We start from the raw sequence: 16,541 nt of genomic DNA on the forward strand, positions 1-16,541 counted from the left end.
TATGTGCAGGCCGCAGGTTGATGGCATGGGGCTGTGTGCAGGTGGCCACTTTCCACTATACAGGACACTCGCTCTCCACCGATAGGTGTTTGTTTCTATATCACTGGTGACATCATAATGGTGGATAGAAAAAGAACAGCAGTCGTTAAGTCGGAGGATGAGGATGATGATGACGTTCCATTGAACAAGAAGGTGAAGGTTGAAGTCAAAGATGAAGAGGATGAAGACGACGACGACGACGACGATGATGAGGAAGAGGACGACGAGAACGGGACTGCAGAACCAAAAGACGAAGCTAAGACCGAAGAGAACGACGAAGAGGATGAGGAAGACAACGACGAAGAAGACGAGGCAGAGGAGGAGCGCAAACGCATCACCAATTTCAACTTTGATGGTGTCACCTACTCGTTCAAAGAAAGACCGTCTGTGATCGAGGAAAAAGATGGCAAAATCGAGTTCAGAGTGGTCAATAACGACAATACTAGGGAAAACTTGATTGTGTTGACGGGGTTGAAGAACATTTTCCAGAAGCAATTGCCCAAAATGCCCCGAGAGTATATTTCCAGATTAGTGTACGATAGATCACACTTGTCCATGGCTGTGGTGAGAAAGCCGTTGACTGTGGTCGGAGGAATCACATATAGACCATTCAACAACAGAGAGTTTGCCGAGATTGTCTTCTGTGCCATCTCATCCACCGAGCAAGTGCGTGGTTACGGTGCACATTTGATGAATCATTTGAAAGACTACGTCAGAGCAACATCGCCTATCAAGTACTTTTTGACGTATGCTGATAACTACGCCATCGGGTATTTCAAAAAGCAAGGATTCACCAAAGAAATTTCCTTGGATAAGTCCGTATGGATGGGATACATCAAGGATTACGAGGGTGGTACCCTAATGGAGTGTTCGATGTTGCCGTCAATCTTAAGGTATCTTGATTCGGGTAAGATTCTTCTACTTCAAAAAGCAGCAATTGAGAAGAAGATCAAACAAAGATCCAAATCACATGTGGTCAGACCAGGATTACAGATATTCAAGACAAGCAAGAACGTCAAGCTCGACCCAAGTGATATCCCAGGGCTCGTGGAAAGTGGCTGGCTGGATGAGATGGACAAATTGGCACAGAAACCAAAGAGGGGTCCCCACTATAACTTCATGGTGACGTTGTTTTCAGAGTTGAGTAGTCATGCTTCGGCCTGGCCATTTGCGGTTCCTGTCAATAAGGAAGAGGTGGCAGACTACTACGAGGTCATCAAGGAGCCCATGGATTTATCTACGATGGAACTGAAGTTGGAGAACAACAAATATGAAACTTTCGATCAATTCTTGTACGATGCTAGGCTTATTTTCAACAATTGTCGGTCTTATAACAGTGAGACCACCACATATTATAAGCATGCAAACAAATTGGAGAAGTTCTTCAACAACAAGATTAAGGAGAGTGCAGAATACTCTCACCATCTCGAATGAGCATTCACTATTCTGGGAATAAGAATGTTAGCTCTGTATTAATAGACGACATAATGAGTAGATCAAGTCTGAGCGTAGCATGAAGAAAACCTGTAGTGTAGCATTGGGAAAGAAGAGCTTACCACGTGCTCTTCTTTTGAAGTATTAAGTATTATAAGATAACTAATCTCTAAAGGAGAGAACATAGGTGTGGCTTCCATTAAAATAAATCATTATGGATGTAGTCTTCTCAATGCAATATTAAATCGGAGTATTCCAGACTGTTAGCGTCCACAGAAAATGATCTCATCTGCAACATTTCTGGGGAAGCTCCCTCAAAGCATTACTGAACAAACTCAGGAATAGGTCATCGTTGGACCCATTCACAGACGTCCATTGGCTGTGCAAGAAGTCTGGATACTGCAATGTATTCGTGCAATGCTGGTCTAACTGGTGGCTCACGGTTTGCTCAACCTGCACAAAAATCAGGATAATTGCGATCTATAACCATTCACTCCACCTATACTTTATCACCATGCCATCCGTGTACGCCTACTCCGAATCCACAGACGTTGCCAATTCCGTGGGAAGTCATGTGTTGGCCCTCCAAAACGCCTCTTTGAAGCGTGGTTCCACCTTTAAGATCGCTTTGTCTGGAGGCTCTTTGGGCAAAGTGTTGAAGAAGGCATTGATTGATAACCCAGAAATTGCTCAACAAGTGAAGTGGGACCAATGGGAGGTTTATTTCAGCGACGAGAGATTGGTTCCTTTGGACCACCCAGACTCAAACTATGGCTTGTTCAACGAATTGGTATTGGCCAACTTGCCAGCCGGTACTCCAAAACCAAAGGTCAACACCATTAACACCGACTTGTTGACTGGACAAGATGGACAAGTTTCCGGGGCTGATGCTGCCAAGGATGCTGAGATCGCCAAGGACTACGAGGCAAAGTTGCCAAAAGACGTCAAGCTCGATTTGGTGTTGTTGGGATGCGGACCTGACGGCCACACATGCTCGTTGTTTCCAGGACACCAGTTGTTGAACGAAAGAAACCAGCTAATTGCCTACATCAGCGACTCTCCCAAGCCTCCTCCCAGAAGAATCACCTTCACTTTCCCTGTTCTCGAAAAGGCCACTTCCATTGCATTCGTTGCCGAAGGCGCTGGAAAAGCTGCTATTTTGAAGGATATTTTCAACGACCCATCGAGCAAGTTGCCATCCAAATTGGTGAACCAGATCAAGGGTGTTGATGTTGCCTGGTTCGTGGACACCAGTGCTATTGAAGGCGTCGACATCGTTCCTTCCAAGTACTGAAGACCAACTTTATAATATAAGGCCATCATCTAGATTTACGGCTTAATACAAATGGATCTGACCTAAAGACGTAGTCATCAGCTAATTCAGTTAATAACTAGTCGTAAGAGTAGAAGTCCTCATGGAGTAAATAAAAAAATACCAAATGAGTTAGGACATTCGAGTTACAGACGAGTATCTAATGGTGTAGAGATGCTTGTCTACAATTTGCTGATCCTTCAAGGCTAGCCTCTTTTATAGCTGGTTCTATTCAGGGTCTCGGTGGTCCCGTGATGTGCGCTTACATAATTGCGACTCACCTCATAATCCAGTCTCCTTAACATTACACTGTATCAAGAATGGGTAAGTATACGATGCACACGGCCACGGCAAAGTCCTCACTAACTAACCAAGCATTAGGAGTTGCATTGTGGTTATGTCCCAAAAAAAATACCCAATTGTACGACAAGCTTGGGACGTTGATGTCCTCGTTGAACACCCTCTTTCCAGGCCAACCACCACGATTTGAACCTCATATCACCATCACTACAAATATACAGATAGATTTGGAACATCCCGATCAGGCCCGTGACGATGTGGATAGAATCTTATCTGCCAGTGCAGTAGCACTCAATTCCTTGCCAAAGAATCACTCTAATTTAGTGACTTTGGGAAAGATTGATAGTCAGCGGAAATTCTTCAAGAAGCTATACTTCCATGTGGCAAGAGATCCCAACTTGGTCTCTTTCGCTCGCATTATCCGGGAGCTTTTCGTGATCTTGCCTAGTGATATTGAACAAGAGAACATTAAACAGAACCCTCACCTATACACCAAAGATAGCCACGGGAATACCATCAAAAGGAGAAAACTGAAGAAGCATCGCGATGATCCCGAACCAAAGCAATTTGATACGTCATCAATTCAACTCAATGCTACCCACAAGGCTGCAGAGTGGTCTTCAAATGAGTATGATCCTCATCTCTCGTTGGTCTACAGTGATATTCATCCAATAGACAATGCCTTATGGAGGACCATCAAAACCAGAGTGCAGGACTACTTGAATATTGATAATTGTGACTCGGAATACTTGGTGGATAATGGACTCGGTTGGGATGGAGGGGTTTTGAAACTTGTACTTTGTGAGGGTGACGTCAACGATTGGATAACCCTCGGGAGTGTTGATGTCCATTAAATAGATTAATATTAGCCTATAATGTAATTTTTCATGATAGAAAGCGTTGTAATTCTACCAAAATAGGATTTCAATGAATGCAAAAAATAATGAAGGATGCGAGGTTCGAACTCGCGCGGACAACGTCCAGCAGATCTTAAGTCTGCCGCCTTAGACCACTCGGCCAACCCTCCATTTGTGTAATTGTAACAGATCCACTGGGCAGTAGCTTAAACAGTAGCTTTGATTATATAATCACTTATATTGTGGACCTGTTCTGGGGGGAACTCGTTATCAGCATCCTCTATTCCCCCCTGGCCTTTCAACTACTGAGCTATGTACTTCTTATATACTTCCTTCTTGCCCCGCTTGCTTATCTTTCCCCGCAAGGCTAATAAACTACTAATCATATTTGATACTCGTCTGATACTTCCTTGATACTCGTATCATACCACATAACACATTAACACACTTTTTATCCGCTTACCTAATTGCTATTACGTAACCTTATACGTAATCTTCGTATCTCGTTCTCACTCCGTTACAGTAATAAAAATAATCCCTTCTAAATATCAAATCACAAAATCTGTTGAAAAAATGAAGCTAATTTCCTATCGCAAATTTATGGATATTCTATTTAGAATATATAAACCTTCATAACACACACAGAATCCCTTACTCCTTTCAATTTCTACTCTTGCAGTCGCCAAATATTTTGTGATAGAACAAGATATACTTTCAGTGCTACAACAATCCTGGGCTTCGCACGACCAGATAAGGTGTCTGCAAAATGATGAGCTAAAAATCAAAAATACCATAACCCAATTTCCTACGTAAAGAATGGTTCAGTACGAGGAGTTCACATGTGTGACATGTACCGGGACATTTGATACAGCCGAAATTCCTAAACACTTGTCATCCACAAGACACAAATCGGTCCAGTCCAACGATGAAGTGATTGAGTGTGAAGAATGTGAGGACAATAATATCCACCAGTTGTCCATTATAAGGTACGGACTTTCTGATATGTCCTTATTGTGCAAGACTTGTTTCGACAAGGAAGATAAGAGCACAGACGATTCAATTGTTCAGTATTCTTTGTCGAATGGTGCATTTTTTTCCAAGATCGGTTATTATTTTAGGTTCAGAGATATTGAGTGCAATGAATGCCAATCGGATAGAAACTTATTTGTGGGTAACCCTTCGAAATCAAGCCAAATTATCTTTTGCAAACAGTGCTTAGAAAAGAATCCAAAGAAAGGAGTTTCATTTGTGAGCGAAAAGGATGACAAGTTCTTATACGAATTATTGGGAATGAAGGATGCTGTGCCTACCAAATCACAAAGTCATGGCCGCAAACGAACAGTGGGACGTAAAGGAGGTAAGGCAGGAAAGGAGAGTAGAAAGGGACCAAAAAAATTTGATCCTGAACAAGAAGCTAGAAAAGCCCATTATTTGGCCACCAAGCAAAATGCATCTGCCCTCAAGTCTGGTACAACAGTAAAAGCTATTGGCTCAAGCATTATTGGATCTAAAGCATCAAGTGCCAAAGGTTCTAAAAAGTCTACGCCTAGCGGTTCAGCTAAGGCTACACCCAAGTTCCAATCGCCTAACCCTTCTAACAAATCGTCTAGGGTCAATACTCCTATGTCATCGTTGCAAAACTCAGCTGTTAATACCCCAAGATCTTCTACTCCAGAATTGAGAGGAAAACATAATGGAAACAGCAATGGTGAAGCAAAACAACAGACTGGATTAAAAACTGACAGAAAGGTTCCCAACCCAAAGAAGGCTTCTGATGCAGAATCCAAGTCCAAGGCAACAAATCAACATGTTAAGGAGCCTAAAGCTGGGAAAAAGGGAGCGAAGACCGCAAACGAGAATGGTCAAGCTAAGGACACTAAGGAAGCTAAGAAAAAAAAGGGACCAAAACAGACCGAGTTGAAGGAAGCAAAATCCGATCAAAAGAAAGAAGCAAAAGAACTGAAATCTGCGAGGAACAAAGTAAAGGAATCTAGTGCTCCCAAAGAAAACACCAAAAAGAAAGAATTATCCCAGAAAAAGGATGTATCTCCTTCCAGCAACGGAGCATCTTCCGAACAAGAGCCCAAGGAGTCCCTTATACCTCGTAATACCCCTACTTTGACTTACGAATCGATAGAGGCCTACTTCAGAGAAATGAGTTACAATTTGTTCTTAGAAGAACAATTGACTAACGATAGCAATATATTGGACTCGGAAGATCTAATGATCGAGTGGTTTGCAGATCAGGATAAGAAAAACTCACAGTTCAAGATCACCATTGACACTACTAATCCGAATATCAAAAGATTAATTCCAGAGAAGCTAAGGTCTTTGAAAAAGACACCATTTGCTGTGGGTAACTCCATATTCTTAATTTTGAACGATGAAATTCCATGGTATGCTAATATAGCAACATTGGACATAGTTAAGGAAAGGTCTAGTGGATCAAAAAGGGGTCGTGGTGGTCGTGGCCGAGGTGGTAGAGGTGGCCGTGGCCGTGGTCGTTCAAGCGCAAGCAACGGTCCAGAACTCAATGAGATGATCGTTCAACTTTATGGTTGGAACGATCGTCCATTGCCAAAGGATGTGAACGTTAAATTCTTAAAGTTCTTACCTGCAAGTGTTCCTGTCAGTAGAGTTTTCCTGGCTATGACAAATTTATCCAACCCTAGTTTTATCAAAATGTTACTCGGAAAAGAACCAATCAAACAAATTGTTTTTAAGAATTTTTTGAAGTTTAGCAGGGACACTTTGAATGATTCTCAGAAAGTTGCTATTCAATCTGTGTTAAATAATGCAATTACCGTTTTGCAAGGTCCCCCTGGAACTGGTAAGACCTCTACAATTTTCGAGATTATTCTTCAGTTGTTGGACTCTTTGAATACCTATCCAATTTTAGTTGTTGCAGCTTCAAATATTGCTATTGATAATATTGCGGAAAAGTTATTGCCAACTCATAAGAATCACATTCTTAGAATAGTTGCCAATGAAAAGGAAAGAGAATATAACAAGGAGCATCCTTTGGCATCCATTTGTTTACACCACAAATCGTACAATGCCTTGCCCTTGAAGTTCCAACAATTGGTTGATGATATGAGAAGAGGCAATCCTATTAGTGCTACCGCTCACAAAAACTATTTAAAGGAACAATTTGAAGTGACAAAGCAATTGGTGGCACAAGCTAGAGTCATTTTCACAACCACAGTTGTCAGTGGAGGTTACCAATTTAAATCTGTTGCCAAATGTCCAATTGTGATCATGGATGAAGCCACCCAATCATCAGAACCAACAACGTTAATCCCATTGTCGATGAAGGGTATTGAAAAGTTTGTTTTTGTGGGTGATCAAAGACAATTGAGTTGCTTCTCCCTTATTCCAAACTTATCCCTATCCTTATTTGAAAGAGTTCTTCTTAACAGCACGTACAAGAATCCCCATATGTTGGATATTCAATACCGTATGCATCCAGATATAAGTGAGTTCCCAAGAAATAGATTTTATGGTGGTTTACTTAAGGATGGTATTTCTAAAGATCAAAGAAAGTTGGATTCCTGGACTGAAGATCTGGTTCAGTTCTTAGATACTAAGGGCCAATGTACAGAATCGTCTGTCCGCAACAGATTGCGTGAAGATGGAGGATACACTTTCACAAATAGAGGTGAAATCAAGCATATACTTCAAGTGTTGAAGACAATGATTTATGACAAGAATATCGCCAGGACTGATATTGGAGTTATCACTCCATACAGTGGTCAGCGTGATTTAATTTCTAAGTGTCTTCAGCAAGATGAATTTGTCAATCCACAAGGTTTGAACGTTGAAATTGAGGTTGATATTGATGATATCAGAAACGACTCCAAGCCTGTAACTATCCATTTGGTTTCAGGTATCATGATCGCGTCTATTGATGCCTTCCAAGGACGTGAAAAGAAGTTCCTTGTCATGTCTTGTGTCAGATCTAACTCTAAAAATACTATTGGATTTTTGAAGGATGAAAGAAGATTGAATGTCGCATTGACCAGAGCTCAATATGGCTTGATTATGATTGGGGATGCCAATTGCTTGTACAATTCCGACCCGTTATGGAGGGAATACATTGGTTATTTGAGAGACAAAAACTGGGTTAAAGAAATCACTGGGTAATTTTCGAAGCTATATGGAGCTTAGATAGGCATTATATTTTGTGACCAAACAAATAGAATAATAGAGCTGATTTTTCGAATTAAGTACGTAGATTTAGCGAAGTAATTTCAGCAAATGGAACTTGATTTATTACAAGGGTATTTAATTAGCTTCAGCCAAGTAATTCCAACACAAAGGGGTTGGTTAAAAACAAAGGCATAAGATGAGAATCAAAAAGATGACGACAACTGCAGGATTCGAACCTGCGCGGGCAAAGCCCAAAAGATTTCTAATCTTTCTCCTTAACCACTCGGACAAGTTGCCTTATCTTCTCAAAATTGGGACTTTGAAACTGATTTGTGTACCTCTTTTTGAAAAATTGGCTCTTTAGGCCCTTGAGACTGCCTTGATATACTCCAAAGCATTCTATGATCAACATTTATCTTTATTGCCTCCAAATTATGCTTGGGCTCTTGAATAAATTAATATTTTGTGAAAATGAAAAATGCGAACAACATAGAGTCGTGCAAATAGCCACCCAGTTGGCATTTAGTACATTCAACTCTAGTGTAAACTCAGAATACTTCGAGCAGTGCTCTCTTCCTCTACTTTTCACAAAGTAATTGATAACATCCACGTAGCGTGTTAACTAAAGTTTGACGCGACAGTATCAGATTTTCTGCGACTCGCTAAAAACCAAACACATTCAGTTTTGGAGGTCACTTCACCAATCGGTTTCAGAATGGCCAAGAGCAAGAAGAAGTCCAAGCAGGCGCTAGTCAAGAAGCCTACAACACCGTTTGTTGCGACCCCAGCCACAACGCAATCCCAAAGCATCTTCAAATCATCACCAGTGTATGAGCTTCTCCATTACTTTGAGAAAGCACCCGATCAATGGGCTGCAAGATACATCATAGTGATGAGTTCAATCATCCTAAAAACAGCCATAGGCTTGGGAGGGTTTCTGGGTCAAGGCAAGCCTCCAATGCATGGAGATTTCGAGGCCCAAAGACACTGGATGGAGTTAACCATCCATTTGCCGGTGTCCGAGTGGTACTATTTCGACCTTCAATACTGGGGCTTGGACTATCCTCCATTAACAGCCTACCACCTGTACTTACTCGGCAAGATCGGAAGCTTTATCAATCCCACCTGGTTCGCTCTTAATTCGTCCAGAGGCATCGAGACCAACGAGGTCAAGTTTTTCATGAGATTCGTGAGTTTGTTGAGTGAGCTCGTATTATATGTCCCAGCAGTCTTGACTCTTGCCAACATGATGGGTAAGAGATTCAACTTGAATAGAATGGACCAAATGATCATCTCAGTTATCATCATAAACCAGGCACATTTGGCCTTAATTGACCATGGCCACTTCCAATTCAATTCGGTCATGTTAGGGTTCTTCGTCTACTCTTTGATCAATTTGATGAGAGAGAATTATGTCCTGGCAAGTATTTGGTTCGTGAGTTGCATTAATTTCAAACAAATGGGATTGTACTACTCAACTTTCATCTTCGTTTTCATCTTAAGTCAATTGAAGAGTTTCATTCACTTGATCGTAATTGGGCTCACTGTCGTGTTGACTAGTTTTGTCATTGTCATTCCATTCTTGAAGGACCCAAAGAACTTGTTGCAAATCCTTATTAGAGTATTTCCTTTCAATAGAGGGTTGTTTGAGGATAAGGTCGCAAATTTTTGGTGTACTGCTAATGTAGTCATCAAATTCAGAGAGATCATCGATGCATCTCAATTGTCTAAATTGGCATTGATTTCTACTGTCGGTGCAATTATTCCCATGAACATATTATTATTTTTCAAATGCAAGAAACCTCAAAATGTTGCTCCTGGCTTAATTTATGGGTTTGCTGGTAATGCATTAGCATTCTACTTATTTTCATACCAGGTCCACGAGAAAAGTATTTTGATCCCATTATTACCAAGTACACTTTTGATATTAATCAAACCAGAATTGATTGATATTGTGCAGTGGATAAACAACGTCGGTACTTTCAGTTTGTACCCATTGTTGAAGAAAGATGGTTTGATACTTCAGTACTTTGTCAGCAATTTATTAATTAACTGGTTGATTGGACCGAAGCTTTTGTTCAAGAATTCTGGTATTTTATGGGGACTCATAACTAAGGGCTCTTACTTGTTAATGATTGTTTACCATCTTTTGGATTGGTTCCTTCTCCCCCCTGCCAGATACCCTGATTTGTGGGTTATTTTGAACATCACCATATCTTTTGGGGCATTTTTCGTTTTTTGGTTGTGGTTAAACTTTAAAGTGTACAAATTATAAGTAGGTATTAATACAAAAAGTAGGATCCTGAAGATATCAAGTTTATGCAACCAAAATTCTGGAAGTTTAATTGTAATACATTTTAAAGGTACGGTTTGATTCCAATTGGACTACCTGTATGGTAGAGAGAATGATCAAACTGGATAAGCCTGTGTGCTCGCTAAGGGCGGATGTTAAGATATTTGAAACTCTCGGATAGATAATGTGAACATAAGGAATAGAGCATTGGGTGCAATTATCTAGTTGCACTATAGTCTAGCTGAGTATTTCCTGGTTCTCGTGGTTTCGTGGTTCTTGGATAATTAATGATATGTCAAAGAGAAGTTTACAAGTAGGTACAGCAACTCTGCCTAGCCGATTTCAAGTTTATAAGCACATCCATCAGGGTCGCAGATGGTATAAGACTAATTTATGCCAACCGAATCTATATTTATTCTCTTAGTTTGCAGACTCTTTCCCGGTTAATATGTCTAGGTAAGAATACTTGGGAGGGTCAAAACGGCTGGCCATTCGATGCTGAGGGTTAAAGCACTGTTTAATTCTGGACTTTGGCTCCCTTTGCCTTTCCTCACCAGAATATGATAGTCAGTTTTTCAGGGTTCAACCCATTTTTTATGGAGACAAACAACTTGAGGGTTCAAAGGACCGGCTCTTTTTTGTTTACTCATAGAAAGAAAATTATCTACACGCTAGATGGCCCGTTATTTGACAGGTAACTCGCAGTGCTAGCCAGAATTCTTAAGAAGATTCCACGACTTCATAGACCCCCCACAATATTGCCCCACCACTGGACTCTGGATACTGCCGCGCGAGTTCGAGCCTCGCAGCTTTCACCACCCTTTTTTCACCTGGCACCCTGAACCACCAGGGCTACTAGCCTATTCCAGGCTGAAACGCCAACCGGTTCTAAACGCTTTTATTGTATCATACGTCAGCTCCTACCCTGCTATTTGTTTCATGATCAGTTTTGTCGCTTCTCCCTCTGTTCAGCCACTTGTCTTCACCTATTGAAAAAAGTTTCACAATAGAACTTGCCCCTGTTACGCGTCTTGCAGACACGCCCCGCCTAGATTTTCATTGTCCGGTGCTTCTCTATCCTGAGGCTTACTCCGACACCTACCACAATTAGCAGGCCGAAACCTCCTGTCATTACTCTACTACAGCCTTACCATCCCGCCATCTCACAAATATTGGCTGATCCCTTTGCTGTTTGGTCTTTCATTCCACAATCCTCCCAACACCTGGATGTATACTGGTTTATCGTCCCAAGATATTTAGATTGAGCTCCTGAAAACGCAATCGAGAGGAACCAGAGACTAGATAACACAAATTAGCCCATGTACACCGCTCCACCCGTTCCCAGCTCTAATGTTGCTGGCACTCACTTCAGTACCACCTCCAGTGTCTATTCCGATGGAGAGTTGCCCGAGAAGAACTCGGTGGTGATGGGACAACTCGAGGAGGGAGATGAGCAAGACGGCTTCGATGACGACCTTCAGGACGACAATGTCCCCTCCGGCTACTCTGCTCTTCAAATGACACCCGATATCTCGAGTCAGACCATCCAGACGTTTATAACTGCGGGATCAGGTCGTGATTTAAGCAGGGCCCCCAGCAACCCCAGTTTCACCTCCATCAACGAGTCCATCATGAGGGAGCCCACCTACGAGGAGGAGTACACCTATCTGCAGGGCCAGCACGACTACGGCAACGAAGAGACCCCAAAGCTCCTCAATCCTTCCCACTTCAATAACGATCCCCTTGATGACAAAACCCCGTTGATTGAAGATCATGTTTTCGACAACAGCGTGGGCCACAATCTCCCCGTGCCTACTGAGCACCTAGGTGCCAATGTTGGAGGTGATACCCAAAAGGCCAAAACCTCTCCTAAATTACCTCAACAAGAGTTGAGCAAAAAGTTTCAGCGTTTATCCATGACTTTGCAACAGGCAAGAACCTCGGGAGACTCATATCAGTTCATGTCTTCCTTCCAACAAAATGTGGAGAAGGCCAATAATGACCCTACTGCTTTGGCGAAGAGGGCATCGGCAGGTAAAAACCAACGCACTAGCTTGTACTACAAGAAAATCCACGAGCGTCATGAGGGAGATGACAAACTGATTACGGATAACGAATCATCCAGAAAACCCCGCAAACCTTCAGTCCCTGACCAAACCTCCATCAGTACCACAAGTGATATATCTAGTGTGGCCAGCCAAGAAAGTGCTTTAAGAAGAGAGGATGAAGAAACAAAATCCAATGCTTCATCAACTAGTTTTGAATTTCAAGATACAGCAAACTCCACTTTAAACACGTTTACTCCAGAAAAGTCTGCCTACAACATCCAGGGTTCTCGCGTATCACCATGGAAAGCAAGAAGAGCTCAAGCTGATGGGGATGAAATACCCGTAAGAAGAGATTTGATGATTAAAGGTGGTGAAGATGAACGGAAGGATCCATTCATTGTTACTCCCAACACGAGAGCCAATATGAAAGATAAATACCCCAATGGTTTGAATATTTCAGTAACTGATTCACTCTTAGATCCAAAGAATAGAGGAGAGAGTGAACCTGAACCTGAACCATCATTTTACGAAACTTCAGAATCAACTGCAATTTCCAGCCAAACTAACAAGAACGCACGAGAATCTACAATTTCCACTCAGGACTTGGACGATGAAACGAATAATGACGAGTTATCATCATTATTTGTACGAGCATTACATCCATTTGACTCCACTACCTTGCAATCAGAATCAGATGCATCCATTTGTTTATCATTCGAGAAGGATGATCTTGCATTTGTCCACACCATAGATGAGTCTGGTTGGGGAGAGGTGACTCTTATCGACTCATTGCAAAGAGGATGGATTCCAATGAATTATTTTGCAATTGCTGTGACTTCAAAGGATGATTTTGAGGAAGACTACGACGAAGAAGACGAAGAGCTGGACACGGGAAAGATACCCAACAGTCATTACTTAAAACCTTTGTTCCATGCTTGTTCGAAGTTCCTCATGAATCCTCTTAGTCATAGAAACCGTCATGGTAAGTATACTTTCTCCATCAAGGTGATCAACTCCATTCGAGATGGAGTCAGATTACTATTACAACAAACTGATTGCTTGTCCAGGTCAAATGAAATAGTCACTAAAAGGCCTATTGTCAGAAAAACTCGTAAGTCTTTACTTGCGGATTGGTATAATCTTATGGTTAAGGCCAATGAATTCAAGGGTACCTCAAATTTCAATAAGATTGAAGTCTTAACCTTAATGATCTATCAAGTGACAAGAAAAGCCACATCGTTCTTGCAAGTCTGGTCTATTGAGAGTAAACAAATCATAAAGCGTGAAAATGAAAAGAAGCTTCAAAATGATATGAACAATTATCCTTTATTGTCAACCCCACCATTGGCTAAGCAAAGAATTACAGAGATTAATGGACTATTATTTTCTTACCTAGGATTGATTATAGGTAGATTGGATTTGATAGAACATAATCCAATTGGCTGTGATATCTTAGAATCAATGACACATCAGATCATTTTGCTATTAAGGGAGTTATTATTCATTTCAAAGATTGGTTCCGATTTTTCATCCGAGAAGCCAAGTGACTTAGATGGTTCTTTGGACACGTTATTGTCCTTGGTCAGTGATTTGGTTTCAAGTGTCAAGAATTTGGTGGTTAAGACTTTGAATGAAACGGAAGAGGACAAACGGATCATCCAAACCCCAGTGGTAGCAAGCTCAGAAATGCTTGAAACTAATGGAATTCATAGTTCTCGTCCAAAAGAATATTACTACACGCCAGAAGGTGGTGAATTGATTCAAACAGCTTCTAAGATGATTAGATCTATTAACATCACCATTGCAGCCATCCGTAAATTGTTGGAGATAACTGGTGACTTCAAGCTCAACTCCGAACGGTCGTATCCAGACTATGCTAAGATGAAGATTGAGCCAGATGAGTTCATTAAGAAATGTTCAATCGGAATTGCAAAGGCCCAAGCAGTAAAGAATAGAGATTTGACTGGGTTAAAAGCTCATGGATACAAGTCAAATAGATACTCAATGATAAGATCTGGTAAAACAGGAGAATTAGGATTAACTACTGGTGGTATATCCCTTTTGCATGATGTTCTTCTCAACGACGTCGAAGGCACATCTCCATTCTCAATTTCTGAACCTGAATTTAAACAGTTTGCCGCACATGGTGATGGTGGTGGTGAAGAGACGAATATTCAAACGCAGTTACTAGTTGATGATAAAGGAAATCTTTTGGGTGCATCCTTTAAGGGTTTGGTTTACACTTTAACCAATGAGTCTTCGCCACCTGAATACTTTTTTGTATCGACCTTTTTCATTTGTTTCAGAAGTTTCGCATCAAACTCGGATTTGATTGAAGAATTAATAGATAGATTCGATGCAGGTAACAGATCTTTGAAGAATCTGAACAAATCTGACTTGAGTGAGGAAATTAGGCTCAAAAACAGAAGAAGATTAATCTCCAAAATGTTCCAATTGTGGATTGAATCTTACTGGGATCATGACACTGACTATCCTGTATTAACCACATTGATCAACTTCTTCAATGAAGGTGTTGCGTTGTATTTACCCTTCGATGCCATAAAGCTTATTGACATTGCTTCCAGATTATCTATGAAACCACTTATTGAAGGTGAAGAACAAGAAGCTGAAACAAGTACTAAACAAGCTGTGAGTAAAAAGCAATTGATCACCAGAAGTATCACTATAACAAGATCGAATAGAAAGGACAGCTCAAGTGCAAGTGATCCTACCTTGAATTCAAGATATTCGATGGTTGATGGGTATGAACTTTCCAAAATCAACACGAACACTTCCACATCTTCATCCTTGAAATCCATGACATTACCAATGCCTCTTGGAGTGGGTAACCAAACCTCATCCTCCAGTTCTCTCTTGACCAAGGCACAGATTAGTACAATTGAGAAGGTTAACTTAACTTACAGAGCCATTTTGGGAGAAAGTTGGTGTCCACAAAAACTCATTACCCCCAAGTATTACATTCCTTTGGAATTGAGTAATATTTTGCCAAAATGGTACAACATTTGTGAACAAAGTTGGGTCCTCTCTAATTACAGACCGAACTTATTGGATTTCAATGGTTTAGAGATTGCTAAACAGTTAACACTTATAGAGTCTCATATTTTTTGTGCTTTTAAAGCAGAAGAGTTGTTAAATGAAAATTTCACAGCAAAACGAGCATATTTGAAATTAGCACCTAACATCAGACAATCCTTGCTTTTCACTAACTGTTTATCTGGCTATGTGTTGGAGTCAATATTACAACCCAAGATTAATCAAAAATTGAGAGTCAATATGATTAAGACTTGGTTGAAGATTGCCATTTCCTGTCTTTACTTGAGAAACTTCAACTCATTAGCAGCAATTATCACTGCGCTTCAATCACATTTGATAACGAGATTGACCAAATTATGGGCAGAATTGTCAGATAAGTATAAAGAGTTATACGACTACTTGTCAGGAATTATTCACCCCGAGAAGAACTACTCAATCTACAGATCAAAATTGAGAAATTTCTTGATTTCCAACGATTACAATATACCTATTGTTCCATACGTGTCCTTGTTCTTACAGGATTTGACATTCATCACCGAAGGTAACCCAAGGTACAGGAAAGCAAACACTTTTTTGAATCAAAAGATTATCAATATTGACAAGTACTTGAAAATTACGAGAATCATTGCAGACATAGAAAGCTTACAGATTCCCTATGCGAGAGGAGGAACTGCTAAGGAAAAGAGAAGCAGCTTGATTTTCTCTGCTCCAAAGCAAAGTGAAGTGGAGGACTACAACATTATAGCTCTTCCAGCATTACAAGAGCTTATAATCTTGGAATTATGGAAGGTTGCGCAATTAAATAAGACTGAGGATGATAGAACTTGGAAGTTAAGTTGCTTGATTCAACCTAGATAGTTTTTAAGAAACAGAGCACTCGACATTAACAATACCGAAACACTCAATATTGCAATTTTGTGACAATAAATGTATTTTCGTAACTTCAAACTGAATAGATGTATTTTGAAAATTCTGGAAAATCAGTTACTTCTGAACTATTCAAATAGAATACTCCACGAGAATGAGCCTAACAATCATTGACTTAAGATTGGTTT

At 40.7% G+C, this 16,541-nt stretch overlaps 6 protein-coding genes and 2 non-coding genes across 8 annotated transcripts; 6 read left to right on the forward strand and 2 right to left on the reverse strand.

Moving 5' to 3' along the window:
* Positions 1-32: 32 nt before the first annotated feature.
* GCN5 (histone acetyltransferase) lies at positions 33-1,551 on the forward strand. The gene has a single exon (XM_020207546.1). It carries the CDS (start codon positions 118-120, stop codon positions 1,471-1,473), a length of 1,356 nt encoding a protein of 451 aa, XP_020065226.1. The 5' UTR covers positions 33-117; the 3' UTR covers positions 1,474-1,551.
* Positions 1,552-1,987: 436 nt separating this feature from the next.
* SOL3 (6-phosphogluconolactonase) lies at positions 1,988-2,880 on the forward strand (the record flags this gene model as incomplete). The annotated part of the gene is made up of 1 exon (XM_020210894.1): positions 1,988-2,880. The coding sequence occupies one exon, from the start codon at positions 1,988-1,990 to the stop codon at positions 2,765-2,767; it is 780 nt and encodes a 259-aa protein (XP_020065227.1). The 3' UTR covers positions 2,768-2,880.
* A 220-nt stretch (positions 2,881-3,100) lies between these two features.
* Positions 3,101-4,034, forward strand: CANTADRAFT_79219 (2',3'-cyclic-nucleotide 3'-phosphodiesterase). Its single transcript, XM_020211208.1, has 2 exons — positions 3,101-3,109; positions 3,161-4,034. The coding sequence occupies exons 1-2, from the start codon at positions 3,106-3,108 to the stop codon at positions 3,937-3,939; spliced, it is 783 nt and encodes a 260-aa protein (XP_020065228.1). The 5' UTR covers positions 3,101-3,105; the 3' UTR covers positions 3,940-4,034.
* Positions 4,030-4,112, reverse strand: CANTADRAFT_t118. The gene has a single exon. It is a non-coding gene; the product is annotated as a tRNA-Leu (tRNA).
* Positions 4,113-4,714: 602 nt separating this feature from the next.
* CANTADRAFT_227822 (RNA helicase) lies at positions 4,715-8,211 on the forward strand. The gene has a single exon (XM_020206871.1). The coding sequence runs from the start codon at positions 4,759-4,761 to the stop codon at positions 8,083-8,085; it is 3,327 nt and encodes a 1,108-aa protein (XP_020065229.1). The 5' UTR covers positions 4,715-4,758; the 3' UTR covers positions 8,086-8,211.
* Positions 8,212-8,306: 95 nt separating this feature from the next.
* Positions 8,307-8,388, reverse strand: CANTADRAFT_t117. Its single transcript has one exon. It is a non-coding gene; the product is annotated as a tRNA-Ser (tRNA).
* A 262-nt stretch (positions 8,389-8,650) lies between these two features.
* ALG6 (dolichyl-P-Glc:Man(9)GlcNAc(2)-PP-dolichol alpha-1,3-glucosyltransferase) lies at positions 8,651-10,854 on the forward strand. The gene has a single exon (XM_020207547.1). It carries the CDS (start codon positions 8,807-8,809, stop codon positions 10,364-10,366), a length of 1,560 nt encoding a protein of 519 aa, XP_020065230.1. The 5' UTR covers positions 8,651-8,806; the 3' UTR covers positions 10,367-10,854.
* A 1,161-nt stretch (positions 10,855-12,015) lies between these two features.
* Positions 12,016-16,344, forward strand: BUD5 (Ras family guanine nucleotide exchange factor; the record flags this gene model as incomplete). Its single annotated transcript, XM_020209815.1, has 1 exon — positions 12,016-16,344. One exon carries the CDS (start codon positions 12,016-12,018, stop codon positions 16,342-16,344), a length of 4,329 nt encoding a protein of 1,442 aa, XP_020065231.1.
* Positions 16,345-16,541: the final 197 nt, after the last annotated feature.

This window comes from Suhomyces tanzawaensis, assembly GCF_001661415.1.
Source record: "Suhomyces tanzawaensis NRRL Y-17324 unplaced genomic scaffold CANTAscaffold_3, whole genome shotgun sequence".
NCBI classification, from domain to species: domain Eukaryota; kingdom Fungi; phylum Ascomycota; class Pichiomycetes; order Serinales; family Debaryomycetaceae; genus Suhomyces; species Suhomyces tanzawaensis.